The sequence below is a fragment of the Nycticebus coucang genome, chromosome 1 (genome assembly GCF_027406575.1).
Source record: "Nycticebus coucang isolate mNycCou1 chromosome 1, mNycCou1.pri, whole genome shotgun sequence".
NCBI lineage: Eukaryota > Metazoa > Chordata > Mammalia > Primates > Lorisidae > Nycticebus > Nycticebus coucang.
In genome coordinates, this window is record NC_069780.1 from 187,068,429 (window position 1) to 187,086,838 (window position 18,410).

At 43.3% G+C, this 18,410-nt stretch overlaps 1 protein-coding gene across 3 annotated transcripts in view; it reads left to right on the plus strand.

Annotated features, from left to right (window-relative positions):
• Positions 1-18,410, plus strand: part of CTNND2 (catenin delta 2) — a 943,962-nt gene that overhangs the window by 626,812 nt on the left and 298,740 nt on the right. For all 3 annotated transcript variants that reach the window (XM_053592980.1, XM_053592979.1, XM_053592981.1), the window contains one exon: positions 14,560-14,692. In XM_053592980.1, the coding sequence (XP_053448955.1) occupies positions 14,560-14,692 (133 nt within the window). The remainder of the gene's footprint in view (positions 1-14,559; positions 14,693-18,410) is intronic.

Here is an 18,410-nt window from a genome sequence, read left to right on the forward strand (position 1 = left end):
GTTATTTTATTCAAACAAAGGGGTAAAAATAATCTCCATATTTTATGTTTAGAAAAATGTACACATGAAATGAAGATAAATTAATAATTTGGTAGCGTAAGTCCTGTAAATATGACCAAAGAAAATGCCTGAGGAATTCCTTTGTATTTTAATGTCTAGTAATGACCTACAACTGTGAATGGCCACTTAGACACTGTCATTCTTTTTTTCTTGTATTATTATGTGCCCAAGTACTCCTATCTCCTTTAGAATGCCTTTAATAACTAAGTAAAACAACACACTTAGATGAGTGTGCGTGGGTTGTTTTTTCCCATGGTCACTAGTAACAACACGGTCACTAGTAACAACAGGCCTAACAAAGTGGTTGTAGTTTTTCAGTTTTGTTTGCTTGTTTGTTTTCCTATTATGGCACCTAAACAACAGTGATCAAAAACTTTCCACCCATTTCTAATGTATTTCAGGTTAATATTATATAATCTGAGAAGTCATTCTTCAGTAGTTATATTTGAACATTAGACTTGCTGTCTCCAAGATGTCAACATACAGTGATACCAAAAAAGAAAAAAGAGTATAACTTTATGGAGACAAAGCAATTGGCTGATTTTATTTTTTCATATCCTTTTTTTAATGTGCACTTTTGTTAACATGTTGATAGAGCTTGAGAATGGGATTTGAAGCCCCAGGATAACATTCCCACAGTGGCAATGAGAGTTAGGATGTGAAGTTTCTCTGTGACATCTTCCCTTCCCTTTCCTTTTTTTTTTTTTTTTTTTTTGTAGAGACAGAGTCTCACTGTACCGCCCTCGGGTAGAGTGCCGTGGCGTCACACGGCTCACAGCAACCTCTAACTCCTGGGCTTCCGCGATTCTCTTGCCTCAGCCTCCCTAGTAGCTGGGACTACAGGCGCCCGCCACAACGCCCGGCTATTTTTTTTTGTTGTTGCAGTTTGACCGGGGCTGGGTTTGAACCCGCCACCCTCGGCATGTGGGGCCGGCGCCCTACTCGCTGAGCCACAGGCGCCGCCCTCCCTTCCCTTTCCATGTCCCCTGGGTGTCCTCACTGGGTAGCCCATGCCACTCAGCAAGAAAGAGAAACGTCACCTGCAGCCAGGACCTAGCTGGCACCGACAGCCTGCTCTTGGTGTTCTGTTGAACATAAGTACTTTTGCCCATCCTCAGCTGCCAGCAAGGTCAGTGTGTCCGTGATGGATCATAACTAAATCAGGACCTCCCACAGTCATCTTCAGACGAACATGAATGGCACCCAGACCACAAGAATGACCACACAGCTCAGAGCATCCTGGCTGATACAGGATAGAAGTTCTTGGTTTGCTGAGGTCCCACCCTGGGGCCAGGGTCCTGTAAGACCAGTGGGTCTGGCAGCAATTGACTAAAGAAAAATAAAGTTAAAGGCAGTTAGAGATAAAGAGACAGGCCACACAGAATAGAGTTTTCAAAGGTGGGAAACACAGGAGACCAGCACTATCTTGTGGGGTTTTAGCAAGTAGCCCAGAGTGTTTATTCCACTCAGCTTTTATTGAAGGTTATTATCTCATTTAGCCCAGAGGGTAAGCTGAGGAAGGGAACAAAAACATCAGCAGTTTCTCTGAGTAAGCATGTTAGTTCTTATTCTACCTATAATCTTTAACTTTAAGAGTCTGAGCAGCCTTGAGACATCTGAAACCTGGGCCTTGTGTGGGGGCAGCCTCCCTTCTGTGGTCACACACACAGGGGAAGGTTAATCCTCTTTAGTTCTCTGTGGAGTAGACACCACAAGCTGCAGTCTTCTCTGAAGAATCGGTGGAACAGAAAAATTTTCCTCTGATCTCTACCCCAGAGGCGACTTTCTCTGTTGATTAAGGTATAAGCCCCACTGTCTATATTTCAGGGCTTGAGCTGTTCCCTTCATCTCTGCCCTGGCCATAATAGAAATCCCCACAATGGGTATTTGCTTTGACTTTTATCTGGGCAGGAGACAGCCTGTCGATATTCCCTACCAGGCCTTGCACACAGCTTCCTTCTAGGGCCGTTCTCTTCTTCGGAATTTTTACAGACCCAGCAGGGGTGTTTGCAAGCTGTATCCCTTACAGGCCAGGCTTCTAGGAAAAGCAGGAACTGCTCAGGTAGGTAATTTAGCTGCTGGTTTAAAAGTAAACTAGCTAAACTGTTTTTATTCCACCTTTCTCAGCTTATTTCTCTGTTTTCCCCTTTTTCTGGGGGTGGTTTCCCTTGCCAAGAATGGGGTCTTTGGTCCCCATTCTGTTTGCATTAGTTGGTGGGCAGTGACATGGGTAGCAACTTGTTTCTGAATACTGTTCCACATGACATCAGTCCCTCAGGAGATTAATCCAGAAAGCAATAACAAGTACTCTCTCCCTTCTTAGAAAACATGCCTTTTCTCTTAGATAACTCTGCTCCCACTGTATTGCTCACTACAATCCAAGGGCAGGAACCAATGTTTAGAACTAGAGGCTGAGAGCATTGGAGAGCAGAGTGACTAAAGTGTTAGACCCAATGAGACCAAATTTTGTTAGATTCTATTAGGATTTTCTTTAAACACAGTATCTCTGCTCAATATCATCTGAAATAGAGCTGTCATTCTTTGGAAAACCAAAATAGGGGGACAAAGGTGAAATTGTACGTGTGAAACATGCTACAAACAGTTTCAGGACTAAAATCAACAATGGATATTTTAAATAAAGTTATCACCAGAACCATATTTTGGTAACTATTGGCCCTCAAGTATGTGTTTGAAGTTTACATGTAAAGACATTATGACAGGTGCTGCAGGGCAGGTTTTTGGGTTTTGCTCAGAAACACAGAGCCTCATATGGAATCTTCATATTTTTTTTTTTCTTGTAGTGGGAATACATCTACCTTATCACTGTGGCTTCAACCCAAAGTTTAGAAGTTTTCATAAACAGGTTCATCAAATGCCCCTTTTTGTTTTTTTCACTGACAATTGTCGAATGATATGGTCCCTTAATTTATTTATTTTTACTCTTATTTACTTATTTACTTACTTTGAGAAAGTCTCAAGTTGTCACCTTGGGTAAAGTGCCATGGTGTCATAGCTCACAGCAACCTCCAACCTTTGGATTCAAGGGTTCTTCTTGCCTCACTTTTTCTATTTTTAGTAGAGACAGGGGTCTCGCTTTTGCTCAGGCTGGTCTTGACCCCATGAGCTCAAGCAATCCACTCACCTTGGCCTCCCAGAGTGCTAGGATTACAGACGTGAGCTATCATGCCTAGACTGGTTACCTAATTTATAAGAATGTGTGCTCCATTCTATAGTTTGTACACAGTTTATTTCTAGTCTAAAATTATTTAAGTTCCATGTAAAAGACACATCTATGTATATATTATATATGTGTATATTTATACACATGTATACACATACTCTGATACATATTATGTATTCACACAATACATAGATGCCTAAATATTATAGACACACATATGTGTGTATTTAATAAAATAAAACATCTTGAGGCTGATCAAGGCCTTTATGAGTTTTTCCCTCTAATTTTAATCTAATCCTATGGCTAAATCCTGATTTTCTAATGTTGAGAAATTAAAAACTATTAATGAAACATTCTTAAATCATGTATTTCTAATCCAAGTATTTTAGGCATCAACTCCTTTCCTGTTATTTCCATCCAGGGTTCAAAGATACTGGTCATTTGCCATGAAGCATTCTGGACTGTTAATTTTAAAATGGTGATAGAACAGAAACATTTTCCATAAAGTCATTACAGTTTAGAAGATGGAGTTTATGAGTACTAATTTGTACTTTTCCCCTTAGGCCAATGGTTGTCAACTTTCCTAATGCCGCAACCCTTTAATACAGTTGCTGTGGGTCACGACCCACAGGTTGAGAACCACTGCCTTAGGCTATTATCACCAAACAGAACCTGTTAGGATTTCCAGGGCTACCAAATTCTTATGTATGTGAAGTGAATTTTTCACTGTGGAGCATACTTTTATTGGAAAAGTCTAATCTAGAAAAAATACATGGTATTTTCAAGTTAAGTGACACTGCATTTATGATAAAACTAATATTACCCCTTGTAATCTAATGGTCTTCTAGAACATTTACGTCTTTAATAGAAGCAGGAATACATTGATAATTAAAGTATATATGATGAAAAATGATAAATAATCGCATAAATTGGGGTTAATCATTTTATGTTATTTCCTCCCTCTACTTTTAGTAAATTGAATTCAGAGAAGCCCGTTGCTTGGCTAAGATTAATGGAAGGCACTGAGTAGCTGCAATGGTTTAGAAATAACACATTTTCTTATTATTTCATTGTTTCTCTCTTCATTTTAGTACCAATAGAAAATTTTCCAGTTTAAATTGTTCCTTCTTATTCTGAAACAATGGATCCCAGTGCCCAGGAGGGTGGCCTACCCCCTCCAAACTGACCAGCTGGCATGGCCACCCGTCATGTGGGTGGAGGCAGCGCAGGAGCTTAGGGGAGGGCTCTGGCTTTACTCACGGCTCATTTGTGCTCCACTGGGAGTCTCCCGGTCCTGCCTTTGAGATGCATCCAGGCTCCCCTCTGCCCAGACCTAGGCCAAGCCACCAGCCTCTGGTTTCTCCACACCCCACCAGACCACCCCCCTACCTCTCCCTGATGTCACATAGGAGGGAGCCCTTTTTTAATGCAGCATATAGGGGTATAATTAGCACTGTTTCCAGGGATGCTCAAACTTTTACTGTCCCTCAGACCGCTGGAGGGCCGGACTATAGTTTAAAAAACAAAACAAAACAACGAACTATGAACAAATTCCTATGCACACTGCACATATCTTATTTTAAAGTAAAAAAACAAAACAGGAACAAATACAGTCACACTGCCTCATGTGGCCTGTGGGCCGCAGTTTGAGGACCTCTGCAACCTACAGTTTATGAATTTTGGCAAATGGCTACGTCCACATAACTACTATCCAAGTGATCCATTGCATTCTAGTGTCTTTTTTTTTTTTTTTTTTTTTTTTTGAGATAGGCTAGACTGCTATGGAATCAGCCCAGCTCACAGCAACCTCAGACTCCTGGGTTCAAGTGATCCATCTGCCTCAGCTTCCCAAGTAACTGGGACTACTTTATGCACACCGCAGTGCTGGGCTGTTTTCTATTTTTAGTAGAACCAGGGTCTTGTTTTTGCTCAGACAGCTTTTAAATTCCCCAGAGCTCAAGTGATCCTCGCACCTTAGCCTCCCAGAGTGCTAGAATCCTGGATGAGATTCAGTGTCTCCTCTCAGTCCTTACCCAGTTACGTGCACAGATTACAGGTGTGAGCCACGTGCCCTGGGGCCCCTGGTGCCTTCCTCATCCTCCTTGCAGCAGAAGCCACAGGCCTGTGACAGCCACATCCTGGCAACCTGCGCCCCTGTGGCATCTCCCAGTAGGGCCCTGGACTCACCCCACTTCACCCTCTGGCCTTCTCACCTCTCTTCCGACCTGTCAAGCACACTCGTCCCTCAGGATCTTATCACTCCCTTTTTCTGGAATGTTCCCTCCACCCAGCACAAATTCAAGTGGGCTACAGTGTCATCTTCTCTGAAGAGTCTTCCCTGGCCACTATGCTTATTCTAAGACCTGTGCCCCCCCCACACACACACACAGACACACACTCACACTCACACACACAGACATGCAGACACACACACTCTCACACATAGACACACTCTCACACACACATACACACTCACACACACAAAACCCATACACACTCACACAAACGCACTGTCACGCACACGTACACAGACACACTGGCATTCTCTGTCTCTATGCTTTATTTTCCCATCAGCTTTGTGAGTTTCCTGGGGTGGGCATGACAAAGCTCCACGGAAGAGCGGCAAGCACACCGGGACTCTACTCTCTCTGAGTTCAGGAGGTCAGAAGCCTGGATCCGGGAGGGCGGTGCTAGCTCTTCCAGAGGCTCCGAGGGGGATCCGTCCCCTGCCTCCTCAGTTCTGGGGTTTGGCCTGTAGATGTGTCACTGAAGTCTCTGCTTCCGTCTTCTCATCGCCTGCTCTTCATATCTGTGTCTTTTCTGTCTCTATTAGAGCATTCTCTAGGCTTAGGGGACACCCAAATTCAGTGCGATCCCATCTCAGTCCTTACCCAGTTACACGCACAGAGACCCTATTTCTTTTTTTTTTTTTTTATTGTTGGGGATTCATTGAGGGTACAATAAGCCAGGTTACACTGATTGCAATTGTTAGGTAAAGTCCCTCTTGCAATCATGTCTTGCCCCCATAAAGTGTGACACACACCAAGGCCCCACTCCCCTCCCTCCATCCCTCTTTCTGCTTTTCCTCCCCCCACATAGCCTTAATTGTCATTAATTGTCCTCATATCAAAATTGAGTACATAGGATTCATGCTTCTCCATTCTCGTGATGCTTTACTAAGAATAATGTCTTCCACTTCCACAAAATCTCAAAACTGCAGATGCTGGCGTGGATGTGGAGAGAAGGGAACACTTTTACACTGCTGGTGGGACTGCAAACTAGTACAACCTTTCTGGAAGGAAGTATGGAGAAACCTCAAAGCACTCAAGCTAGACCTCCCATTCGATCCTGCAATCCCATTACTGGGCATCTACCCAGAAGGAAAAAAATCCTTTTATCATAAGGACACTTGTACTAGACTGTTTATTGCAGCTCAATTTACAATCACCAAAATGTGGAAACAGCCTAAATGCCCACCAACCCAGGAATGGATTAAGAAGCTGTGGTATATGTATACCATGGAATACTATTTAGCCATTAAAAAAAATGGAGACTTTACGTCCTTCATATTAAGAGACCCTATTTCTAAGCTAGGTGACCCTGCAGGTTTGAAGAGGACGTGCATTTGGAGAGACACTCTTCCACATCCTACTCACTACCCCTAGCAAATACTGGATTTTACTCTCTTAAAGATTAATTACCAATTATCATTTGCAGGAACTTACCCAAAGACAGGAACCTTTGCTCCATATCTCCACTGGCCATACAGACAGTGGCCACCCAGTGAACATTGGTGGGGGAACACGTGAGCTCATGGCTGAAACTTAACACACAGCAGACAGCCAGCCAGGCTGCAGGAACACAGCAAGAAGCCAGGGCTTCTAGGCCCTGCTGAAATAAGCTGAAGGTCAGGAAAGCTGCAAATCCAACTAGACAAATAAGGTAGTCAGGAAGTCTGTGAATCAATGGAAGAGTCGGCCTGATAATCAGAAGTCACACCCAAGACTCTCGGCACTGGAATTAAGGGTGGTACCTCTTGGAATATGCCCAGCAGCTCCTCCACCTGCTTGGCCAGAGGGATGGGCCCTTCTAGGCTTACCAGGGCCATGTTCTGGGGTCATGTGGGCTTTGGCTTACATTTCCTGCAGCTGCTATCACAAATTAACACAGACCTGGTGGATTAAAACAGCCCACATTTATTCTCTTACAGTTCTGGAGACCAGAAGTCTAAAATCAGGTTCGTTGTTTCACAGACAAAGTCTATAATTCCATGCTCCCTGTTCCCTTGCCTTTGCAACTTGTGGACCTGCACTTCTTCAATTTCTTGGCTCACAGCCTCTTCTTCTGTCCTTCGCAGGGTAACCTGGTGCTTGAGTGTTACATCGCCTTGTTATGCGTCAGATTTCCCTCTGCCCCTCTCTTCTAAGAACAACTGTGATGGTATTTAGGGCCTGCTGGACAGTCTCCCATCTCAAGATGCTCAATCCCATCTGCACAGTCCATTTTCCATCTAAGGCCACATGCACAGGTTCCAAGAATTAGGACCTGGATGACACTGGGGGCCGTTATTCAGCCTCCCACGATGTCCTAACTAGAGACTGACCGCAAATGTTGGGGCAGTTACAGACTTTCCCAGCTTTCCCAGAGGGGATTCTGTCCTTTCACTCAACCAACAGCAATAGCCCCTTCTATCCTCTATTAATTCCTCTCATGTTGGCAAAGCTACTTGTGAGGAAGCTGAACTTGAAGCAAATATACAGATGCTTACATTTGCAACATTTGAGTTCTATTTCGGGTACTTGATTTTTCATTCTGGTTTATCACGTCATCCTATATGGTTTGTCTTTGTCAAAGAGATGAGGATAGCTAACAATACAATTTTCATGTGAGATGGGGATCTTCTGACTGGAGGGACGGAGGGAATAGCCACATGGTGGGTGGTCCCAGAGCATCCTTTGCCCCTGTGGGCTGAGTGCGTCTCTATGGAGTCCGTGGTTGCACCATCATGAGACCGAGTCCACAAGCCACCTTGAGGCATTATCACTTACGGTGCAGTTTGGGAATTATTTTTATTTTTCTCAACATGTCAAGTTTGGAGGAAGCCATTTCTTTCTGAAAACTATGTAACCATTGAGCTTGCTTTCCAGACAGTCATAATACTAGTTCTACTGTTTATATGAAAGCAATGTTTTGTTTGTGGTTTGTTTGTTTGTTTAAGTGTGGTCGTTGTAGAGAGCAGCTTTTTGGTTTTGGTTACAGACTGCCCAGGAATGGGGATTAAGATCTTAATATTTTCATGTGGTTGTCACTGGATAAATTTCCTTTGTTCAACGAGGATTAAGTATCTCCAAGTTGTCATTAATAACGCCTAACTTTATTATGACAGCCATGGCAGCACCCATCTCAACTCCATCAACAAGGCCAAATGAAAACAAAACAGCCTGCTCATGGCTCTGGACATAAAAGTCAAAGGCAATATGGTCTTTACGGCTTCTAGAGTTCAAAAGTTTATAAACGATGGAGATTTTCATACATGTCACTAATGCCCTGCTCTCCATGGAAATTGTTTGGATTGCAGTCAACGTGAGCCGTATCCCCTACACAAAGCTGTGCTGAAAATCATATTTCTAAATCCATGAGGCTTCTGGTCGTCCTAGGACTGTTTTCAATGGAGAAACCAGATCAAATGTTTTGACAGTGCATTAAGTCTTTGGTTTTGGTGCCAGTAGCACACAGTGATGAATTTCAGACTGTTTGCTATTTAGCTCTGTGAACAGCGCCGTGATTTTAACAACTCAGATAGTCCATATAAGAGTGAGGATTCAGTCACAATATTGGCGTCTATGTGACACGTTTTAATGGAGAAAAGGTTACATTTACATATTCTCCAGCTACATTAACATTTCTAAAGTGAAGCCCAGTAACAAATGGGAGTTATGAGTTTGGCTTCTGTAGGAAATTATAGACGGTTGTTATTTTTATTCTTCTGTTCTTCATCTAGTTATGGTAATGCCTGACATTTCTAGAAGGCCCACTCTGTGTGCCAAGTCTTGCTCTAAGGGGTTCACATGTGTTATTTCTAATCCTCCCAACAACATTCCAAGGTAGGAATTATTATCTCAACATGATGGACGGGCTCAGGGTGTGTCTCTTCCCTGAACAGCTCCCTGCCAGCCAGCAGAGACTCCGGCCTGAGGCAAAGCCTGCAGAGACGCCATGGTGGAGCAGGAAGTGAACCACGCCTGGCTGCGTCCAGAGAACGCTGCCCACGGTACCACACTGCCTCTGAAAGAGGGAGAAAGGACATTGTTACAGAAGAGCAAATTTAATATACGCTAAAGCAGTGTCTCTCTTTACACTTCTAGTTTTATTAATGAATATAATGTCCAAATTAATACATATCAGTAAAAGGTTATGAGGTTTTAAGAAATTAAGTAGTACTACATAAATTTTAGAGAAAAACACATTTCTTATAGCAGGATTAAAATAACCACTACTAGAATATATCCAGCTCTTCATAGCGTACTAAGGACTTTCACGTATATTATTTTACATTGTCATTTAGAAAGAAATATCAGGAAATCGGTGGTAATAGTCTCTGTATCAGATCCAGTGAAACCAAGGCCAATAAAAACTAAGAAACTCAGAAACAAAGGCACTGTCCTATATTTATGGGATAAAGTATTGGTCCCCATCCTTTTTGGCACCAGGAACTGGTTTCATAGAAGACAATTTTTCCAGGGACCAGGGTTGGGGTGATGGTTGCGATATGCACCCCCTAAGCAGCTGATTTAGTGTGGTCTCTGTGCCGTCAAATCTCTCTGCTAACGGTAAGCTGTATTTGCAGCCACTCCCCAGTGCTAGACTCATCCTCTCAGCTCCACTGCAGATCCTCAGGCAGTGCATCTCATAAGGAGACAGCCCAGGTCCCTCGCATCAGCTTACACCAGGGTTCATGCTCATGGTGAGAATCCAACGCTGTTGCTGCTCTGACAGAAGGCAGCGCTGGGGTGTGATGGTAGCCGTGGGAAGCAGCGGTGAATACAGGGGAAACTTCACTTACTCACCCGCCATTCACCTCCTGCTGGGCAGCCCTGTTCCTGGCAGGCTACAGGCAGGTAATGGTCCAAAGCCCAGGGTTAGGGACCACAGAGATGAAAAAACAAAGCAAGATGTTCAAGTTTGAACTCCTTGCCAGTTATTCTGATGCCGAATCCTGTGCTCATTCTACTACAGTAATCAAGGAAGGAAATATTTATAGTAGGTTTATTCAACAAAAGTGATCAAACACAGGCCAGGTTGAGGCCAGGCCTTGTCAACCCTGGCTCTGATGACCTTCAGCAACCAATAATTGCTGAACTGTCCTATGAGCTGGAAGATGTTCAGCAGCCCCCTGGCCTCTGCCCACTAACTTCAGTCATTGCCAGTGGTCCTCTAGGAAACACTGTTTCAATATGTTTTAGACATTGTACTTTAAAAAGTCACTGTTGTAGCCATATATAAAGAGCATGATTACAGTAGGCAGCTTAGGTACCTGGCCGAGTTTAGGGATTTGGAAGCAGACTGCTGGAGTTTCAGCTCCACCAGTTAAGTGTGTGACCCCTCTAAGTTTCTTCCCCTATACAATGAAAATAAACTACATAGGGTTTGCTGAGGATTGAAGACATGTCGTGTGTGACTAGGGAACCTTGACAACTGACATTTAGTGTGTGCTCCCCTTATTACTGGAGATGATTATTCTGCCTGTTCTGTAAGTCTAAACAGATCTAAGTTTCCTTATATTCCTTTCTTTATACCCATAAACTAAGTCCAGACTTTTTGTTTTTGAATGAAAGACATTCCATTGTTTCATCCCAAACTTGCTTTGGAGTCCCATCTCCAGCTCTCCCTGAGCCCCAGGTGGCCCCGCCGCCCTGCAGCCATGCCCTAGGCACCCTGAATGGCTCAGCTTTCCTGAAGAAGGACCTTTCTTATGACCCCATATGGCTGGTGCTGTTCCCTTCCCCACATCTGTCCTTCCAGAGCTGTTTTCTCTCTCAGGTTACTCCTTGTCCTTACAGATTAAGACCTTGTGTGAAGAAACTGATATCTGAATTCTGACCGAAGTGAGCTGGACAGGTTATTTTCTCCAGCCCTCTTGCTGTTTCTCTGTGGTGTATCTCCATGAGCAGCAAAAAGTTCCAAAACAGAATCTCATCTCAACGAAACACAACTGTTCTGGAAACAGAGACTTGGACATTAGTCATTCCCCCAAACATTTTGCTGGAAGGTGCTCCCTTAGCATCTGTTTTGTGAAGTTTGAAAGGAGAACATTTGAAAACATCAGTATTTTCTGAGAGGGTAACTGCTGCCCTGGCCAAGTGCCCAGGAAGAAGTAGAGTAACTCAGAACTGACTGCCTGGAGATGCAACCACCTCCAACCCAGCGCCTGGGATGCTGGCTAAAGGCGGAGGCACCAGGGAGTCATTTTGAGCACTGACTCAGTTTTGTTTTCTGATCTGATCTGCTTTGTGATCTCAGCTTTTCCTCCCTTGTCCCCCTTCACTCTGCCCCAGAGTGACCCCCATGAATGTTCCCCCTCACAGGTATCTGTCACAGGGCAGCGAGAGGGCCCTGGGGAATGGGAGACCATTGTAGTATAGAAGATCTGATCAATGGACAGAGAAGACTGCTCAGGATAGCAGCGTGGAGAATGACTCATGACTGTGTGTGTGGTGGGGGTATGTTCCCGTGTTGGGGTGGGTGTTCTAGGAATAAACCAGTCAAGGGGAGCAAGGACCCTCGCTTTTCCAAAAATCACCAGTGGAAGTGCAAACGCCTCCTTTCCAACCCCTTCCTTCCTTCATTTGCTCCTTTCTTCCATCATTCTTTCCAGGCACCTTTACATGGCATCTATTATGTGCAAGGAGTTGTTTTATGGGCCAAGTAACAAAGATGACCAAAAGATTTGTGACTCTAGCTTCCCAGAGTGGGGAGAGACAGTCACCAGTCATGGCCCACATCATGACTGTGTCATCACCACAAGGCACTGGCCAAGGAAGTCAAAAACTGCTCCCAGAGGCCTGAATTTGAGTGAGAGGCCACTGTGCCAGGCAGGCCAGGAAGCAGGGGCAGAGGCTGGAGAGACTGAGGTCCGTGGGGAGCTGGCCGAGCACGGGGGCTGCAGGAGTATCCTAGATTCTTTCCCAAGGACAGTGGGAGCCACTGAGGTGTGTGAAACAGCAAGTAGCACAGTCAAGTTTGCTTGTCTGTGACCGTTTGGTAACTTGAGAGGGAAGAGTGGTCAGTGGGAGGTCAAGGAGACTGACAGAGGCAGCCAGTGAAGGGTGAGGAACTAGGGCTAGGAGGGAGAGATGAGGACGGAGGGGGCGCCTGGGACTCCAGAGGTTGGGGGTGGGGGAGAGGATAGAGCTGGCAATCACCCGTGTTTTGACCTGTGAATTAGGAGCTGAGATTCCTCCTGGACCCGTGATTCTCTGGGATGTTAACTCCTCCAGTCTAAGTTTAGGAAGGCAGTGCACATGTGTAAATGCGCACACACACACACTCACACACACACATATATGCAAAGGGCCCCTGAGTCTGTTCCCTAGAGCTCTTGTTCAAAAGGTGCTGTTGATATATGTCGTATAGGCTATTGCCTAATAGAGCAATTACAATCTGGTTAATAAAATAGACTGAAATGAATTCTTTACTAATCACTTTCTAAAACCATGGGCTCACCTGAATCCATTTTAGCCATTCCCATGTCTTCTCACTTCTAATTTTAATTTACAGGTATTCAGTAGATTCTGATTTAATTTGTATAAAGAATGTAATTCTAGAGGGCTTACTTCTGTAAGAAGCCCTGTGCTATCTCAATGTTGCAGACGAGGTTTAGAATCATGCAACAAAAGGAAATTAAATTAAAAAGAAAAAACAGCCTTCACATTTTAAAACCTCTAATTGTTTTCTGCTGTGATCACATAGCCAAGAAGGATTCAATAGTTTCTCCAATATTAGCCATCACTTAGGTATGTTTCTTAGCAAATGTATTATTTTACTATACGTCTTTTAGAGAAAGTGTCCATAGCTGCCTAAAATCATACGTAAATTAGTGAAATACTTAATGCTCATTACATTGAATGCTTTATCTTTCCAATAAAAACTAAGCCACTTTGAGAGTGTCCTACTTCATGTAGCTGTATGGCATTCAGTTGCTGTAAAGGAAGAATCAACCTGTTTCAAGGTTTGCTCGACAACCTCTACCAGTTGCGATAAAGAAAAGATAAAGAGAAGAGGTTAGAATCTACGAGGAAACTTTGTATGCCTTTGAGTTGTGTCACTGGAGATAGAGGGTGATTGCTGCAAAGCCATCTCATTTCTCTTCTGCTGTGTCCTTCAGATACATAAACCCTTTTGTAACTTATGGGGTGAAGTTTTTGCCTGTGGTCTCTGAGGTTGCCTTTTTATTTCTCAGTTAAAAATTGGCTCCCTGGTACAGGGATAGAATCGCAGTTGGCCCTGTTGGCAGCTTGGTCTATCTGTTTGTGCTGAAGGATTCTGTAATAGAATATTCACTTGCATAATTGTACAGTCAAGCATCTGTTTTAAAATGGACTTAAATATTTTAGCGCATATTTCTTAAGATTAAATGGACAACTGGTTTCTCAAGAGTAGCTCACATATGAAAAGGAGAAGACAGGACAAAAAAAAAGGGACAATGCGTAAAATTTATTAATAAGACTAGCTCTTTAAATAAGTTCTTTCCCTTTACAAAGTCATCATGTCGCTATACATTTATCCCCAGAGACTCTTGTAGCGAATCTGTCTATATTTGAAGAAAAGATTATAAAAATAACAATGATAATAAAAATAATAATGCTATCAACATATTGGATTAGACCCTTCCAGTTGTACTTTTTCTTGTCTGATAATTGAACTGAATATAGTGTTTAAATCAGACCGTTGAAATAATATGTTAAAATAAATATGACTATAAATAATCCACTTAAGCCTAAATGAAAACTGTATATGTTAATAAAATCATGTGCCATTTGAAGTTATTTTTCATCAGCTTCATAAACATGTAACTTTAGTTGACATTTTTAAGATTATCTGCATATATAATCAATGTATAATATATGTATATACTTAAAAACTATTGTATTTGCTCAAGGAAATCTCTTCAACATCCTGTTTTAAATGGATCCACGTGTGAGAAAAACTAACCAAGACGTATTGCCTTGTAGCTGGGGAAGTGCGTTTCCTAAATGAGCTAATGGTGTGTTAACAGCGTGGTCGGAGATCTCTCTCACATTTTCCTTCCTTTTGTTCAGAGAATTTGGGTGGAGAGACCCAGAACTGCCTGAAGTGATTCAGATGTTGCAACATCAGTTTCCTTCGGTCCAGTCTAATGCGGCAGCCTATTTACAACACCTCTGTTTTGGAGACAATAAAATTAAAGCTGAGGTAAGTGCCACTTGGATTCTCAAATGAATACTGTCAGATTCGTAAGCACTTATATTTTTTTAATGTTGAAGGGTACAATGAAGAGGAAAAATAAAGTAGTAGTCTTTTAATTTCGATCCATATTTATGACTCAAACGTAGTACTTTCATCTAATTAATCAGCGTGCCTGTGTATCATTCTTCATTCTTTTCTCCTGATGTGTGAATGCTGAGGGACAGAGGGCCAGCAACACCTGCCAGTGTCAACAGAGGCTGGCTTGTCACCTGCTGTACTTTGGGTGTCATCTGTCCTCCTCTTCCCAATTCTATCTCGGAATCATCTCTTCCCCTAGATCCTAAAGAAACACAAAGCGTCAATTGTTATCTCCTCAAATTATATGCAAAAAATGTTTATAGTCCACATATGCTATGACCTTCTTGGAGAACTCACTGCTAGGATGGATAATGTAGGCAATAAACTGATTTTGTGTTATAACCAAGTGTGTGGAGCCATTTACAGAAGTAGTGGTGGATATACTATGTATAACTACTTATATTACACATAATAGATCTATGTGCCCCACTAAGAAGACTATTTTGTCCATCAGGTAAATAATTGTTAGCGTGCTGTGTATTTTTGGAATGCCATAAAGGGTATACATCACAGTGTGTGATATTTCTGGAGAATAACTGTGGTCAGCACAGCTAATTGATATATATTTTTTTAAGACGGGACAAGCATTTGCATATAAGCAGCTGAGTAATCAAATTTTTTAAAAACAGATTTCATAAACTATAACAAGTCATCTTCATAGTATGTAAGCAATTTTGAGGATGAATCTAAATTCGTTTAAGGATGGAAGGAAGTGATTTGAAGATATAATTGCAATTTATTATAGATTCTGCTTACTTGCACTGGGGTGGATATAGTCTAGGGGATTTTTCATCTTTTTTCCATTTTTTCCTCAGGGATAGCAAGGACCTGGCCCATGCTCATTTTTATCAAGAAAGCCATATTTTTTGTGGAATGAATATAGAACCATGGTGATCAATCAGGTGTGATTTTGTCCCCAAGGCACATTGGACACCCAGAGACAGCTTTGCTTGTCCCAGGTGGCAGTGACTGTGGTGGTGCCACTTTCATTTACTGGGTAGAGACCAGGGATGCTGCAAAACATCCTGTGAAGCAGGGTGCCCACCAGAGGGCCAAGTCATCTAGCCCCAAATGTCGATAGCATCGGTGTATAGATACAGAAAAATAATGTCCATGTAAGAAAAAATCTAAAATGTGAAAGAATACCAACTGTTAAAATGACCTAAAAACACATTAAAATTATGTCACTCCTGTCCCCAGTGGAAGTTTATCTTAACCATTCTCTGTTTCTAACAGAAAATAAAATGTCTGTGCAAAATGAAGGGCAGATTTCCAATTAGGGGACCACATAACAGTTTTTGAGAATGAACACTTTGAAGATTTCTCTTAAGGTCATGAAAGTATATCATTCTATCATTGGCATGGTTTGATACAGGCACCCCCTAAAGTGGGATCTGCTGTCACCCACACTTTGGTTCTGACGTGAAGACTGCTGCGGTCACTCCCACACCAAAAGAGTATGCCGAGTTGTGGTTCTCACGCAGTGAGGCTCTCGGGGGTGAGCACGGTGGCTCCCAGGCAGGTCTGGGGCTGACTACAGTGGCTTCCAGGCAGGTCTAATGATGCTCGAGAGCTTGGGGAAGGAAAACTGGCTTCAGGTTTTTATGGTTGGTAGGAAGTGGGTTCTCCCACGTGGACAGGGCCTTTGGGAGTAGGAACCACCTGCTGGTAACAATAGGAGGGACCACCAGGCTTCCTTATCAGCTTGCTCAGATGTGGGGCGGAAAGGGAATGGGACCAGGTGAGGCTGAAAAGCTATCGGAAGTCAAATATCAAGAAATGCAGTTGAACCACTCATTATAAGGGGTCCCCTGATCTGGCAGTTCAGGTATCGTGGCCCAGAGGATTTGAACTCACTGGCCTGACTGGATCCTTATTGATGCCCCATGAACTGGCCTTGAGACTTTTCAGTTACAATGATGCCACCCAACACCAGCCACAGACCTGTTTGAGTCTACATCAGAACTGCCCCCAGGGCCCTACGCCAGAGAATGAGAGGCCACGTAGAAGGGGACCGGCACGTGCCCTGTGTCAGACAGCTGAGCTTCTGAGGCCGGCATCCCTGCTCACCACCTGGGTCACTTTGAACCAGTCGATTGTCCTCTGGAGCCTCCTTTTTTGTCCTTGAAATAGAGATGCTGATACCTTCTTTGTAGAGTCTTAGTGGGGATAACTGATTTAATGTATACAAACTGCTTAGAAATTCTCATCCACTTTATTTTTGGCCTGGAACATAGTAAAGACACAAAGTTACCGTTTGAGTATGCATCTGTGCCCGTGTGTGAGTGTTTGTCAGTGTGTACCCATGTGTATACGTCTCTGTGTGTACCTGTGTGTCTGCCTGTGTTTGTGTGTGCATGTGTATGTGTATTTGTTTTGTTATTTTGATGTGAGTGTCATCAAAGTTGCCTATATCACCTCTCACTGTTTAGAGTGTCCCCCAAACGTTGGCACTTGGAGCAGCAGACCCCGTTATCCATGGCAGCTCTCAACACCACCTCCTAAAGCCTGCGAACACTGCCTGGCCCTTGATAATACTCCTCGGGTCCTGCGAGCCCGGATGAGAAGGAAGGGAAGGGTCATATAAGACTGAGGGCGCACCCTGGTCCCAAATTGACAAAATGAGATCAAAATTATTAAGTGTTAGCCAGAGGGACAGGGAAAGTACAAAAGGCCTAAAAAACATACACAGTGGATGTTGCAGAGTTTCCCTCGCTCTCTCCCCTCCTCCAGGCGCAGAGGGAGGCGTACGTCTGCAGATGCACACATGCTCACATACACACAGAAACTCCGACGTGGATTCTGTGCAGACCTATTTCTCTCTCTCGTCCTAAGTCAGGACCCAAAGCATTGGTAATTGGTTCTCCTTTTGTGACGGATGGCTGCCTGTCGTGTTTTCATACACAGGTATTGATTCTTGTAATTACCTCTTGTCCAAATACTAATCTTGCAGGCACTAGCCTTTCTAAATTTACTCAGTCCTCCAGTCTTTCTGTTGCATTTTATTGAACTGATTTAGCCCTTCAGTCCACATTTCATTATTGGTATTGACTTTGCTCACACAATGGATAGGCCATTGAGCAAAAGGCAGAATTAAATCTTCTGTATGCACAGGGTCATAAATCATGCCTTTTGCATTCCTTATTACTGTGCTCTGTACAGTTTCAAATAATGAAGCCAAGAAATTCAGTTTTTTTCAAAATGATGCTGGACTTTATAGGTACAAAGCTGAGCATCCACTTCCATAAATCAGGAGATGAGAGCCCTGTCCCATCCCTAACTTTTCTTACTGGTCTAGATAACATGGGCTGAGACAGTCAGTCTCCTAAGTCCCCTCCTGGCGGTGAGGCAGAACTGAAGGCAGAGGCTGGGAGAGTCTCACTGGGCAGCTCCAGGGACTAAAGTAGAGTTTGCCTCCCACCACGTGCCCCAATCTACCATAGGACATTGAGTTATAAATACTTTGAAGTCCAGTGAGTGTCCAAAAATTGGGGTAGGAGATAATTCAGAGCCAGATTGAGATAAGATCAGAAGAAGATCAGTTGAAAATTTTAAGAGCATGGAGGAAGACGGGATAAGGGAGGCT